The sequence below is a fragment of the Rutilus rutilus genome (genome assembly GCF_951802725.1).
Source record: "Rutilus rutilus genome assembly, chromosome: 10".
NCBI lineage: Eukaryota > Metazoa > Chordata > Actinopteri > Cypriniformes > Leuciscidae > Rutilus > Rutilus rutilus.
In genome coordinates this window covers 4,320,493-4,333,868 of record NC_140215.1, presented here as the reverse complement: position 1 = coordinate 4,333,868, position 13,376 = coordinate 4,320,493, and the positions used below count along the sequence as shown (strand labels likewise).

The 13,376-nt window shown below is 35.6% G+C and overlaps 1 protein-coding gene across 2 annotated transcripts in view; it reads right to left on the bottom strand.

Annotated features, from left to right (window-relative positions):
- Nucleotides 1-8,817: 8,817 nt before the first annotated feature.
- LOC311298239 (sodium channel protein type 2 subunit alpha-like) overlaps nt 8,818-13,376 on the bottom strand; it is a 39,251-nt gene continuing 34,692 nt past the window's right edge. For both annotated transcript variants that reach the window (XM_084420998.1, XM_084420999.1), the window contains exon 24: nt 8,818-13,252. In XM_084420998.1, the coding sequence (XP_084277124.1) occupies nt 12,090-13,252 (1,163 nt within the window). In that variant the 3' untranslated portion in view covers nt 8,818-12,089. The remainder of the gene's footprint in view (nt 13,253-13,376) is intronic.

The window sequence follows — 13,376 nt, the reverse complement described above, 5'->3', positions numbered from 1 at the left end:
GAGGTAGTACCCAGAATAGTGCATTTATGAAGTGTATAAGATCATTCATATGACGTTTCCAACATCAAAAAGATTTTAAAAGGCAGCAAATGCACTTAAGGTTTTAAGTAAATAGATGTTATTTATTTATTTATTGTGTCGCTTTGGGAATATAACTGCTCCACACTTCTTACATTTACCACAAGATGGCGGCCCACTACCTTACATCTCTTCAACAAGTGTGAAGCATAGACAGTATGGTGTGAAATAAATAACGACTACAGTTTAAATGGTGGAAAACTATGATTAACTATGATAACAAAGATTTAGACCCGCAAAAAAGACAGCAGAAAACAGAGCAACATTTGTGCGTTTGTGATGAAAGTTCGAAATGCACGAAGAAAAATAAAGGTTTTCACAGATTTACATGCACTACAAATAATGTTGTTATCAACTTATTTATTTTTGAGCCTTAAGAATACTTTTTTTGCAATCTTAAAAAAAAAAATATTACAAAATAATTCGTTTTACTCTCAAACGCAGTATGTTTGATTGAATAAAAAAAGACAAATGAAACTGTAATGGTGTAAACTCTTTTTTGAGCATGGGAGTTTGATTGGTGAATGTGCCGTTGTGTGTTTAAAAATTGTAAAGAGATAAAACATGATATCCTGTATTTTTATTATCAGATTAATTTCATAAACAACATAAAGAACCAGGGGTTTAAAAATGTATTAAACATAGTTTGAAAAAAAAAAACATGCACAAGACAAAAGCCATAGTCATTCAATTATAATACCTTTCCTGTTATGCATTGTAATATTTACACAGTTTCCAATTTCTATGAGAAGAACAGCAACAAAGGAGAGGGAGAGAGAGAGACAGAGAGAGAGAGAGAGAGAGAGAGAGATGCCCTCTTACTCCAGTGTCACAGGTCACAAGAGTACTGGAGTTTCAGTATGTGTATCCATAATCTTTTAAGTCTGTTCACGTGGATGATCACCTGACTTAACTCGTTCACTGAGATGCTGGCTGCTTTTGCATTGATCTGCATGTAAAAGTGAGGCTGGGCTGTTTTGAATAGATGCAAACTGTACTACTTCTGCTGTGGTCTCTTCAGTCTCTGGATCTCTCAGCTGAATGAGCCTCACCTCATCACATGACTGGACTGTGGTATAGGAGAACTGTGGCACACAGATTGTTGGTGTTTCTGTCTTTCATAACCCATTCATCTCTCTGGGCACATATGACATCTATATATGTCACATTCACATATTGTATAATAATAATTTATTGCTGTGATGCAAAGCTGAATTTTCCGTATCATTACTCCAGTCAGTGTCACATGATCCTTCAGAAATCATTCTAATATGCTGATCTGCTACTTAAGAAAGATTTATTATTATCAATGTTGAAAACAGTTGTGCTGCTTCATATATTTGTGTATAATTATTTAGAAATGATGCGGTATGTTTTGACAGAAGACGAGACAGAGTTCTTTATTAAACTCATAAAAGACAAAAGAGTAATACTGGATTCTAAACAACAAAGAAAACACCACAGCATTTTCGCTCAATTCATAAGAATTAGTTTTACGATCTCTTTATGAACTTTTTGAAGCGTCAAAGTGGTAGTTGGAGGGACAGAGAGCTCTCAGATTTCATCAAGAAGATCTTCATTTATCTTCTGAAGATGAAGGCAAGTCTTTAGAACGACATGAGGATGAGTAATGACAGAATTAAAAAATTTTGGGGGGGCAACTAACCCTTTAACTTCACAGAAGGCCTATATGAAATGTAATGTTTTAAATGTCCTAATGCGCAATATATATGCCTGGTAAATATCCATACTTGCTGACAGGTTGATTTATGATGTGTCATGTGTGTGAGTAGTTTCATGAACTCTCAATCAGAGGCCACACGTTTGACTCCTGTTGTCCAGTTTTCATCGTCCGCAGAGCATGTGAGATGGAAACGTGCTCAGATCCTCATCAGTGTTAATGAGAGACAACACAGTTTGAGCTCATTGATCGTGAAAGCCAGCGCTGGGTCTGTCTAAAGCAGTTGAGAAGAGCACTGTGACCTGGACCCGGCGTCACAAGCCCCGATCCCAGCCGAAACACACACAGGGCCGTGTCCTGTCCTAAAGGGGGCCTTTCCCCGGCCCGTCCGATAACATTCCATACGCACACTGACAGATAATCATTATCAGCAGCGGTCGTCAAACACACAGTGATCAGGCTGCTGTCAGCACATGCCGTCTAGCTTGTAGATTCCTCATTTTTAATGACTTTGAGACGGTTTGTATTTTGGATGATCAAGAACCCTACGTGATGATTCTCTGCACATACAGTACAAGGAATCAGGAATTCTCTCTGTCCGAGGACTTAAAGGTGCTGATTTGCTAACTTCTTAGGGCACTTAGAGTAGGCTACACACTAGAGGAAGCTCTGACGTGTTAGATTCTCTTCAGGTCTTCCAGATGAAGGAAAAAAGGGTTTTCTCAGGTGAAAAAGCTACTTTATGGTTTAATTTTTAATGAAATTAATAGGCTACTTTGTTTCTGCAAGGATGCACTAAATTGATCAAAAATATTGTTCCAAAATATTTCTATTTAAAATAAATGCTGTTCTTTTGAATTTTCCATTAGTCAAAAATCCCTGAAAAAAAAAAAAAAAAAAAAATTATATTAAGCAGCACAACTGATTCAAACAATGGCTGCTGAAAATTCAACTTTGCATCACAGGAATAAATTACATTTCTAAATATATTACCAGAAAACAGCATTTTAGATTTTAAAAAAGAAAAGAGAAAAAAAAGTGCAATTTCTACAGTATTTTTGTTCAAATTGATGCAGCTTTGGTGAGCATATTAAAAATGTTACTATTAAAATAATACTATACTATATTTATATTATTTACTGTATATTATACTATGATGTCAGATCGATTAATTGCATCGAACATAAACGTCTGCAAATATATGTATAAGCAACCGGGGGGAAACCTGTGACTCTTTTTTTTTCATGATGTATATAGTAGGCAACGTTTCCATCCGATTTTTATGCGATAGCTACTCCAAAATTCACATAAATGATGTGGATGGAAACATAGTGAGAAGGTTAGGTGCTGGTGAAGATGTTGCACTTTCATGACCTCAGTGTCAAAAGCACTTAAACACGTTTAGGCCAATATATACAATTACTCGGACAGCCCAGGCTCTGATCAATAGCACATGAGTGCTCTTAGACATTTACAACAGCTCCTTAAAGAACATTCTCAAACCTTCTGACCGTAAGTCTGGTGGTCAGAGGCTCCTCTCGGCTCCATTTGCTGGATGTGTCTGGATGCATTGTGGTTTTCCTGTAGTTATCCTTTTTAATCAATCTGGTGGACTCCACAGGTCACATTGTAAGTGTCTCAATGAGTTTCATAGGCCTTTTAATAAATAAAAGCGACAATAAGTATTTAAATGGATCATTGAATATGTGCAATAAAACTTTAATGTCTAGGATTGACAATCATCAGTCATTAAGCATCCGTCTGCTTTCTGAGCAACTTTGCAACTGCAGTTTGTCTGTTTGATGAACACTGCGAGCGCCAATAAATGTTTTACTGTAGTACATGTGTCAACTATATTAGCATTTTCTGCAGTAAATACATGAATACGTTCCAGGTAAGTTTAGGTGTTATGCTTTAGAACCAACACTTTGTATGTTAGGAATTTAATATGGAACAATTTAAACAGGTTCATGCTATACGCTATTATCTCGTGACCTCATCACATTGCATGAGTGTGTAAATGATGACCTTCTCATCTTGTAAATAAATACATTTCTTTTGCATTTTCAATTCAGTGCTGTTCAATTTAACTGCCCTTCAACATCAGTAATAGACTTGGAGTAATGATACTGAAAATTCAGCTTTGCATCACAGAAATAAATTACATTTTTAAGGGGCCATATGTAGAATTCAGAAACCGGTGGCCATTAAGTGAACTGCAGTAGCAGCTTATCGCTCACACTCGTGCACACGAAACATACAAGAGACTGAAAGTGATTTAAAGGGATGGTTGATTATGATTTGAGCATAAACAACATCTGCAAAGTTACAATGCTCAAAGTTCAAAGCAAAGGGAGATATTTGCTTTTAAAGAAATCTCTTTTTAAGGACTACAACAAACGGCTGGTAGAGACTACAACACATTCCTCCCGGGTTAGTGACATCACTAACTCTAGAATTTACATAAACCCCGCCCCCTGAACACGATTTAGAGATTATCAAGACAGAATATGCTAATCAGTGACGAGAAGATAACTACACATAAGCTACATAAATTCATCAACTAACCATTCAGAAATGTCCTGTTGCTTCTACATGTTGTCACTTCTTCTTGAGTCTCTCCATCATTGTCTGACTCCGGTTTGAACATAAAAGGATAAAAGTGTTTGAAATTTTCAGTGCATGTGTGTGTGAGGTAAAAGGACACGAGCTCTTGAAGCTCCGCCCTCTGTGCCGGGAGCAGCAGCTCATTTGCATTTAAAGGAACAGACACAAAACGGTGCGTTTTTGCTGGGGTATTTTGAGCTAAAACTTCACATACACACTCTGGGGACATCAGAGACTTATTTTACATCTTGTGAAAAGGGCATTATACCACCCCTTTAATGCGCTGATATACTCAGCAAAGTTCCTTTTCATTCTTTGCACAGAAGTTAAAAGACGTAAGAAGAAGCAGTGATATAATGTTAACAAACATCCAGACACCATCAACACTGAGGAGAGCGACGTTTAGATGAATATGTAAATATGTGCCGTGTGCTTTCCTTAATAACAAAATAAACACAGCACAAACGTCAGCGGTGAGAAAACAGCAGTTCAGAAAGCATCTGATCACAGAGATGTGGAGATGTTTGCACCAGCTCTGCAACTCACCGGCATCATGACGACAGATGATGTTATTAAAAGTACACTGTTATGATAGTTTGATTATGAAGTATATTTGAGACTATAGACTAGATCTGGCTATGTGAGACTGTAGTTTGAATTAAGGTTTTCTTTGCATGACACATAGACATTACAGTATAGAGAATGGCTCTTTCGTCATTATCCTGAACATTGTATAAGCATTAATTTCATGTGTCATAACGGAAGAGAGACTCTCGGGAGCGTAAACGTCAAATCCATTGGATTTTCCCGGCAAAACTGTCTCGAGTCCTTCACATAAAAATCAATACTCGTTTTTAAGTTTCATTACAAGCTGTTCACACATTAGCAATACAAAAAGCAATTAATACATGACATGTCTTACATATAGCTTTAAAATATTCACATAGAAAAGTTAGCTTACACTTTATTTTAAGGTGTCATTGTTACAGTTTAATTATACATGTAAGTACTGAGTAATATTAAGCAACAACATGTACTTACTAATAGGGTTAGGGTAGGATTAGGGTTTAGTTGAGGGTTAGTTGCATGTAATTATGCATAATTTATGGTTACTGAGTAGGCTACATGTAACATATATGTAACGAGGACATAAAGTGTTACCAAAAGTTATTTTAATTGTAATAATATTCCACAATATTACTGTTTTTACTGTATTTTTAATGCAGCCTTGGCGAGCAAAAGAGACTTCTTTCAAAAACATAAAAAAATTTACTTTTAAAATTATACTATTAGTAGATATGCATAGAGTATATTGGTATATACCATAATATACTGTAGCATATTATTAGTAAACTGTTCCACATATACAAGAAAAAGAAAAAAAAATATGATTCATTATGCAAATAGATGTAAGAAAGAAGATCAAACACAATACAGATGAACATTCTAATTTCACAGGAGATTTTCAAACTTAAAAAGTAATACTTTTAAGTATTTAAAAAGTAAATGTTTACAAACCAAATTTCACAGCACAGCTAAAACTGAAATGTTTGACAACCTAAAGTTTGCTTGACGTACACTAATAGTTTGAGAGATTTAGAACAAGCCCTAACCAGAAACACTGAAGGAATAGAGCGTTCTGCCTTGCAAACACTGTATAACTACATAAACGTACGTGATGTTGCGTTGCTAAGCAACAGCGCAGGAGAAACTGCAGCATCACTTCTCATCCAGCCAATCACGAGGCTATTACAGGAGCCATTAGCTTCTGCAAATATACTGAGTCGACCCACTACTACACCATCTGTGTGCGGGTCATTTCAGAGCCTTCTTATCAGGAAACGTCTGGGATTCGGCCACTTGCTTAATTGTGTTTTTCTTAAATTATTTAGTTATTGTCTTACTGATGGACTCAAATGAGAGCAGTATGTGAATCTAACTGAATTATTCTGCATTATCTAAAATGACCATTAGTGGAAAACGGAAATAAACACCACAAATGACACGATAATAACCGGGTGTGGTGTGGTGAAAAACGAGAACGCTGAGCGAGTTTTATTGAATAACCAGAAAATGGCAAGATCTTTATTTCTTTATGCTAGGCTTGGGGATTGAGTCATCTTCAAATAAAAGCTCATCCCAGACCTCATATTAATAATTAATCAAATATTAATAGATTCAACTGGAAGCTTCTGAGCCATAGATTGTCTTGATGGTCTTTTTGAATGTATTTTGTGGCTAAATGTACTCTTCAATATTTGTGTTGGCTAATGAGTCCTGGATTGAAATGATTTATTGAAGTATTTAAAAAACATATATAATCATGATTCTGGGACTTTTCTTTAAATTTTAAAATATTATTATTATTATTATTAATCTGACATGATCCAATCAAGAAAAAAATATATAATAATAATAATAATAATAATGAATATGGTTATTAAATGTATTACGGTTATTATTTATTTATTTATATTTTTTATTTATAATCTTAATAATAATAATAATAATTATTATTATTATTATTTTTATAGTCATTCATTTATGTATTAATAATACAAAATAATAAATTTATTATTTTAATATAATAATAAGTATTATATTTGTTAATTTATTTATTTATTTATTTATTAATATAAAATTATTTTTATTTTATCATAATTATTATTAATCTGACATGACTCAATCAAGAAAACAAAAAATATTATTATTATTATTATTATTATTTTTATTAATTCATTTATACATAAAAAAATCTTATTTTGATGCAATAATAATAATAACAATAATAATAATTGTTATTATTATAATATTTGCTAATAATCCTGCAAGTCAAACAAGCAAATGTGGCCAAAGGTGTTCTTCAACATTTTTGTTCTGTTGTGTTAAATTCTGGATTTAAATTATATTTTAATGTAATTATTCATGATATAATATAATTTGGAAACCAGGAATATCACACATACACACACACACACACACATATATATAATGATTTTAATTTGCTACTCAGCCTACAAGTCAAACAGAAGCATTATGATCATATGTGCGGTCAGACACGTGCTGTCACAGACAAAAGCTCTGAGGAAAACAAAAAGCAGCAGTTTCACATAAAAGCTCATTAGCAAAACGGCGGTGTTCTGCGGAAGTGGACCTCGTCTAATGTTGATTGTGGTGGAGTTGAAATGGTCAGGACTGAAGTTACAGGAGCTCTAATGTGCTCCTAATTAGAGCGGACAGTCACTCGAGACCATAAAACATCTCTCTCTCCCTGAGAAACATTACTATGTGTTTACGAACAGACATCACGGCGTGCAGATGCTGTAAAATGTGAACACATTTAGAGGAATCAACACTTAGCAAACGGCCATCGTTGCCAAGAAGATTCAAAATGTTAATGTGAGAAGAGTCGAGACTTTTTAAACTTCATTTTTACTGTATTTCCACACATTTGAAAACTCATCAGGACTGTTACTTTTGAGTAAAAGTAATAGTGTGAAATTTATTCCTGTGATGCAAAAAGTTAAATAAAAAAAATCTTAATTATTTCAAACCTTTGTGTGTGTGTGTGTGTGTGTGTGTGTTTGGTGTCACATAAATAACACACTTCACTTTAAACACTCTCTCATACTCAAAAGTTGTGCAGTGTTATTTTAGCTTTTATTTTAGTATTAATTAATATTTTTAATTCGTTTTTATATTTTTAGTTTTCATGTTATTTTCAGTTTAGTTTTAATACGTGCTTTTGTCATTTTATTATTATTATTTTATTTCAGTTTAGTTTTCATTTCAGTTAATAATTTTAGTGCTTCAAATTGTCCCATGGCAACATTTCAAATTTTCGTTTAATTTACGTTTTTCAACTAATATTTATATTTTATTTCAGCTTTCTTTCAATTAACAAACATTTTGCATAGATTAGGGATACATTTACATGACAACGATGTAATAAAAACTTTTGTAAATGTAAAAAATGATGTAAATTATTATTTTTTTCCCGCATACAGACTAGCCTACAACATTGTCAAACCGAAAGTTCATGTGGATCTGCGTAAACAGTTAAAATTGCTGTATTCTCCTGCCAGGCCAGTAGTTGGCGATGTCACTTCGTAAGAAACACTATGCACATGTAATACACATGTGCATGACGTCACCATTTTCACAAATTCGTGTGTTTGTAGTTTACACAGAAACGATAACGGTAATGATTTCAGAAACGTGCACTTTCGAAAGTTTGCATTTTCAGGCCCCCAAAACGCTGTTGTGGTGTAAATGAATGGCCAAACCGCATAAAAAGGTTTCTGTTTTTAGTTAGGGGCTGTTTACACGACACTGTTTTCAACTAAAAATGGAAACTACTGGACATTTTCACTAAGAAAAAACGTTAGCGTTTTAAGTACATCGTTGTTGTGTAAATATACCCTCAGTCAACGATAAAAAACGAAGCATGCAAAATGCAAACCATCACAATCGTCACAATAGTGCTTAATAGTTCACGCCACATTTCATAAAACAAAAATAGGAAAAATACACAAGAGTTGTAGCAGGTCTGAGGTATGTGATGAGTTTATTCTTTTAGCTTAAAGAACCCTCGCATGCAGTTTGACTCACAGACTACAAGCATGATGCATATAAAAGCTATTGATTTAAGTTTTATGCTATTTTGATATTTGTTTCATATAAATTCGTAATATACCTAGACTTCATTTTCTCAATACATGTCACATTCACATGGAGCAGTTACTGTGTTTATGTGGAACATGGAAAGAAATGTAATGATAATGTTCAGAACTATAAAAATGTAAACAAATACACGCTTTCCCGTCAGTCATCGAGATGCATGTCAAATAAACATTGATAACAGAAATATAAAACTAGAATCAATCACTCCTTCATAGGTGAAATATGCAGTAAACAAAAACGGTGCACATAAATACAGTATTTCTCATGTTATATATCTATAAACAAAATGCATAATACAAATAAAAAAAAGTCATATTTCAGCTTCAACATAATCAAAATGATTATATTTCCCATATAACTTAAGCATAATTTAGTTATTTTTATTTGAGCTTTTATGATGCATAACCTTTTACTTTACACCTTTCACATTCCCTACATAGATTATAATTCATGATTTTTTAATTATATAACATTGCATATTCCTACAAAATATTTACACATACGAAGGACCATTTTTGAGAGACATTTTTTAAAAATGCAAAGACGAGAATGCTTATATATGAAGTTTTGGCTTACGACGCGGTCTAGAACAACTACCCGACCAAATCTGAGTTCATATACAAAAATGAATTCGCAACCACTGATGATCCCGCTGCGATGCAGAAGTGAAGAGGGTGGGCACAGATCTCTAAACAGTTCATTAAAGCTGTTTCAAGTGCAATATCAGTGAGACAGGAACAGGAAAGGCTGAAATCAGACAGGTTTCACAGTTCAGGGTGTGATAGAAGTCTTGAGGTTTTATGGAAAGTGTTTGCTACAAGCTCTGAACCGAGGCAGGCGTAAGGGAAGGCACGTGTGCGAATGGCTTTCTAGCGTGTTGAAGAGAGACCTGAGAGGCACTGAGCCATTCTGAAATACTGAGTGGGAAACTTGTACGCTCACAGGTGAGATTTCATGCAACTATAATTACACGTGTACCGACGGCAACAGTTGTGGAAATGCATCAACTCTGTCTCAAGTAACATAGGACAAACAAATTGCACATTCGCTTAAAAACAAAAACAAACATGAATAAATGCAAACGTCTCGTAACAAACACAAATCATTGAATAAATGGAAGCGTGTCATTTCTGCAGCGACAGAAGCACCAAACATTCCCGTTCATTTCAGTGGAAGTTGATCAGCAGGTGCATGAATCACTGGAAGTTTGCAAGTGTGCATGACATCTTGACAATAGCAACACACCCTTATCTAGTGCTATATTAGATGAAGAAAGATGCTTTTTGCTCACATACAGTTACAACAGTGACTAACTTTGAACCATGCACAATCAATGGCCTGTTTATTTGGAGCAGATGGGAAGACCTTTTTCTAGTAAATAGAGTGGTGCAGGTATGACCCAGAAGACTAATTCACCAGTGGTTCCCTTGAGATTTTCCTATGGGGTTTTATAATGGAGTTTTTCAATTTATGAGTAAAGGGTAAATTTACATGACAACGATTTATTAAAAACTGTACTAAAAAAAGTTTTTCCTTTGCTTTTTTCGCGTACAGACGACAACATTGTCAAAACGATCTGCATACACAATGATGAAAAAAAAAAACGCTGTATTTTGCTGCCAGGCCAGTAGGTGGCGATGTAAAGAAACACTACATGCCTATAGACTGAATACTTAATACTCATGTGCATGACGTCACCGTTTTCACAAGCTTGCGTTACATGGGGACGATAACGGTATCGTTTTTAAAAGCTTGCACTTTAAAAACATGTTTTCGAAAGATTTTTAGGCCCCCAAATCGCTGTTGTCGTGTAAATGAACGGCCAAAGCGCGTAAAAAGTTTTCCGTTTTTAGTTGAAAGCGGTGTCGTGTAAACAGTCAAGTACGATACTTGGACGTTTTGTTCTACACACACTCACACCCCATCCGCTCTTATCTAAAGTAGTTACTAATAAATAAATAAAAAATGTTGTAGGTGTGTCTACGCTGTAGAACAAAACTTCCAAGTATTGTCAAGTTATGTTTAGCACAGACCTTATTTTACTCATAAATTTAACACTCCCATTATAAAAACTGATAGAAAAATCTTGAAGAAACGAGGGTTCTTCTGTCATCCCTGCAAGCACTCAATATAGGGCTGGGTGATATATTAAATATTTACAGTATATTTGTGTTTATTTGGCTGGCAATATAAAATTAACTGATAGTGTAAATATTACAATCATTAATATAATATTTGTAATGATAAATTTATGTAATGGTGAAAACAAATCATATATCATGACAAATTACACCATTGCATAAATTACATAATTAATTATCAAAATATATACAGTATAAAAAAGTATACATTATATAAACACTACCATTCAAAATTCTGGGGTCTGTAAGATTTGTATTTTTGTTCTGATCATCTAAGGCTGCATTTATTTGATTTAAATTTATTGTGCACTAGTATTACAATTTCAAATAGCTGTTTTCTACGTTAATATATTTTAAAATGTAATTTATTCCTGTGATCAAAGTCTTCATTACTCCAGTCTTCAGTGTCACATGATCCTTCGTAAATCATTCCAATATGCTGATTTGCTGCTCGAGAAACATTATTATTCTTATTAACAATGTTGAAATATATATATACATAACTTATTTTTCAGACTTTTTAGGCTTTGCTGTTAAGGTTTGGTGCCGCTTGTGGGACAGAAATTACATACTTCACCTTAAAATGCAAGACACTGGGTGAAGCACAAAGCTGCTGAAGAACACACAATCTAACTAAACGTGTCAGATCATGACAGACTTTTCAACGAGATTTGGTCCATCGCCATGTTAACCAGCGAGTGAAACATGTTAGGTGTAGCAGCTTCACTGCCTAACTAATGTTAATCACAGCTCCAGAATAGGCACAATGTTCAAGTATGCTCAGGCAGTATGGCATAGACATCCACATCGAAGAGACAAGGTCACCTGACCCTGACAAATAACTTGAAGTTGTAAACAATTATTCGTGTCAAAGAAAAGTTCAGAGTAGCTACTCTACTCTACTTCTTCCCTCGGTTACCTTTGTCCTCTACTTCCTTTTCATGCTTGTCCTTTTCGTATTTGTTTTTGTTCTGTGTCAGACTATCATCTGATCGCTGAGTGGATGTAGTGAGCGTTGCATCCGAGTCTTCTGAAGCGGTGGTATTGTTGCGCTTTTCATTGTCCACGGACTCTTTGCTCGGCACCTTCCCATTTTGTTGCTTGGTCTCTCTGTGGACATTACGAACTTTCTTCATACTATGTCGGACCAAATGGGTCCTGAAGGCTCTCTGGATGACTGCAGCGGACATTTCTTCATGTTTCCTGCGCAAAGTTGTGGTTATAGGCTCGTAAGAAGACTTGGAGGGGTTGGAGGCCATGAATCGGTCTTCCATTTGTCCGTGGAGGAGGTCCATCTCGCCATCTTCTCCGAGAACACGTTTGGTGAAAGCAAACAAGATATCTAGACAGTGGATGCGGTCGCCGCTCACCATCGGCAAATCCATGGAGATCAGCTGCAGTCGGTTGGGTTTGGGTATTCGCAGAGGGGGATCCAGCGAATTCGCGAAGTCCGACAACTTGCCGTACTCCACGAACTGCGTGGCTTTCGGGTCGAACTTTTCCCAAACCTCGTAAAACCTGTTAAAGTCATCTTCGCTCAAAGGCTCGGCGCTCTCCTCGGTGGCCACGCTGAAGTTCTCCAGGATCACGGCAATGTACATGTTCACCACTATCAGGAAGCATATGATGATGTAGCTGACGAAGAAGAAAATGCCGATGGATGGGTTTCCACAGTCGCCTTTTTTCGGATCACAGTCTGGTTCTTCGGTATTTAGCATGGGTGCCAGAAGGCCTTCCCAACCTGCCGAGGTGGTGATCTGAAACAAACACAGCATGCTGTTGGCAAACGTCTCAAAGTTGAACATGTCGTCGATGCCGGCCGTTTTTTTGACGTTGGCAAAGTTGGACATGCCGAAGATGGCGTAGATGAACATGACAAGGAAGAGCAAAAGTCCGATGTTGAAAAGGGCAGGAAGTGACATCATTAGCGCAAACAGAAGGGTCCGTATCCCCTTGGCACCTCGGATAAGACGTAGTACGCGGCCGATCCGGGCGAGGCGAATAACACGAAACAAGGTCGGCGAGACAAAGTACTTCTTAATGACTTCTGCCAGGAACATGCCTGCAATGACAAGAATCAAATAGTGTTGTCAGGTTTTTTTTGTATGAATATCTTGGTATTTTAGTCTAGTTTCAGCCAAAGAAAACTTAGTCACATTTTCATCATGCAGCATAATGGTTAAATT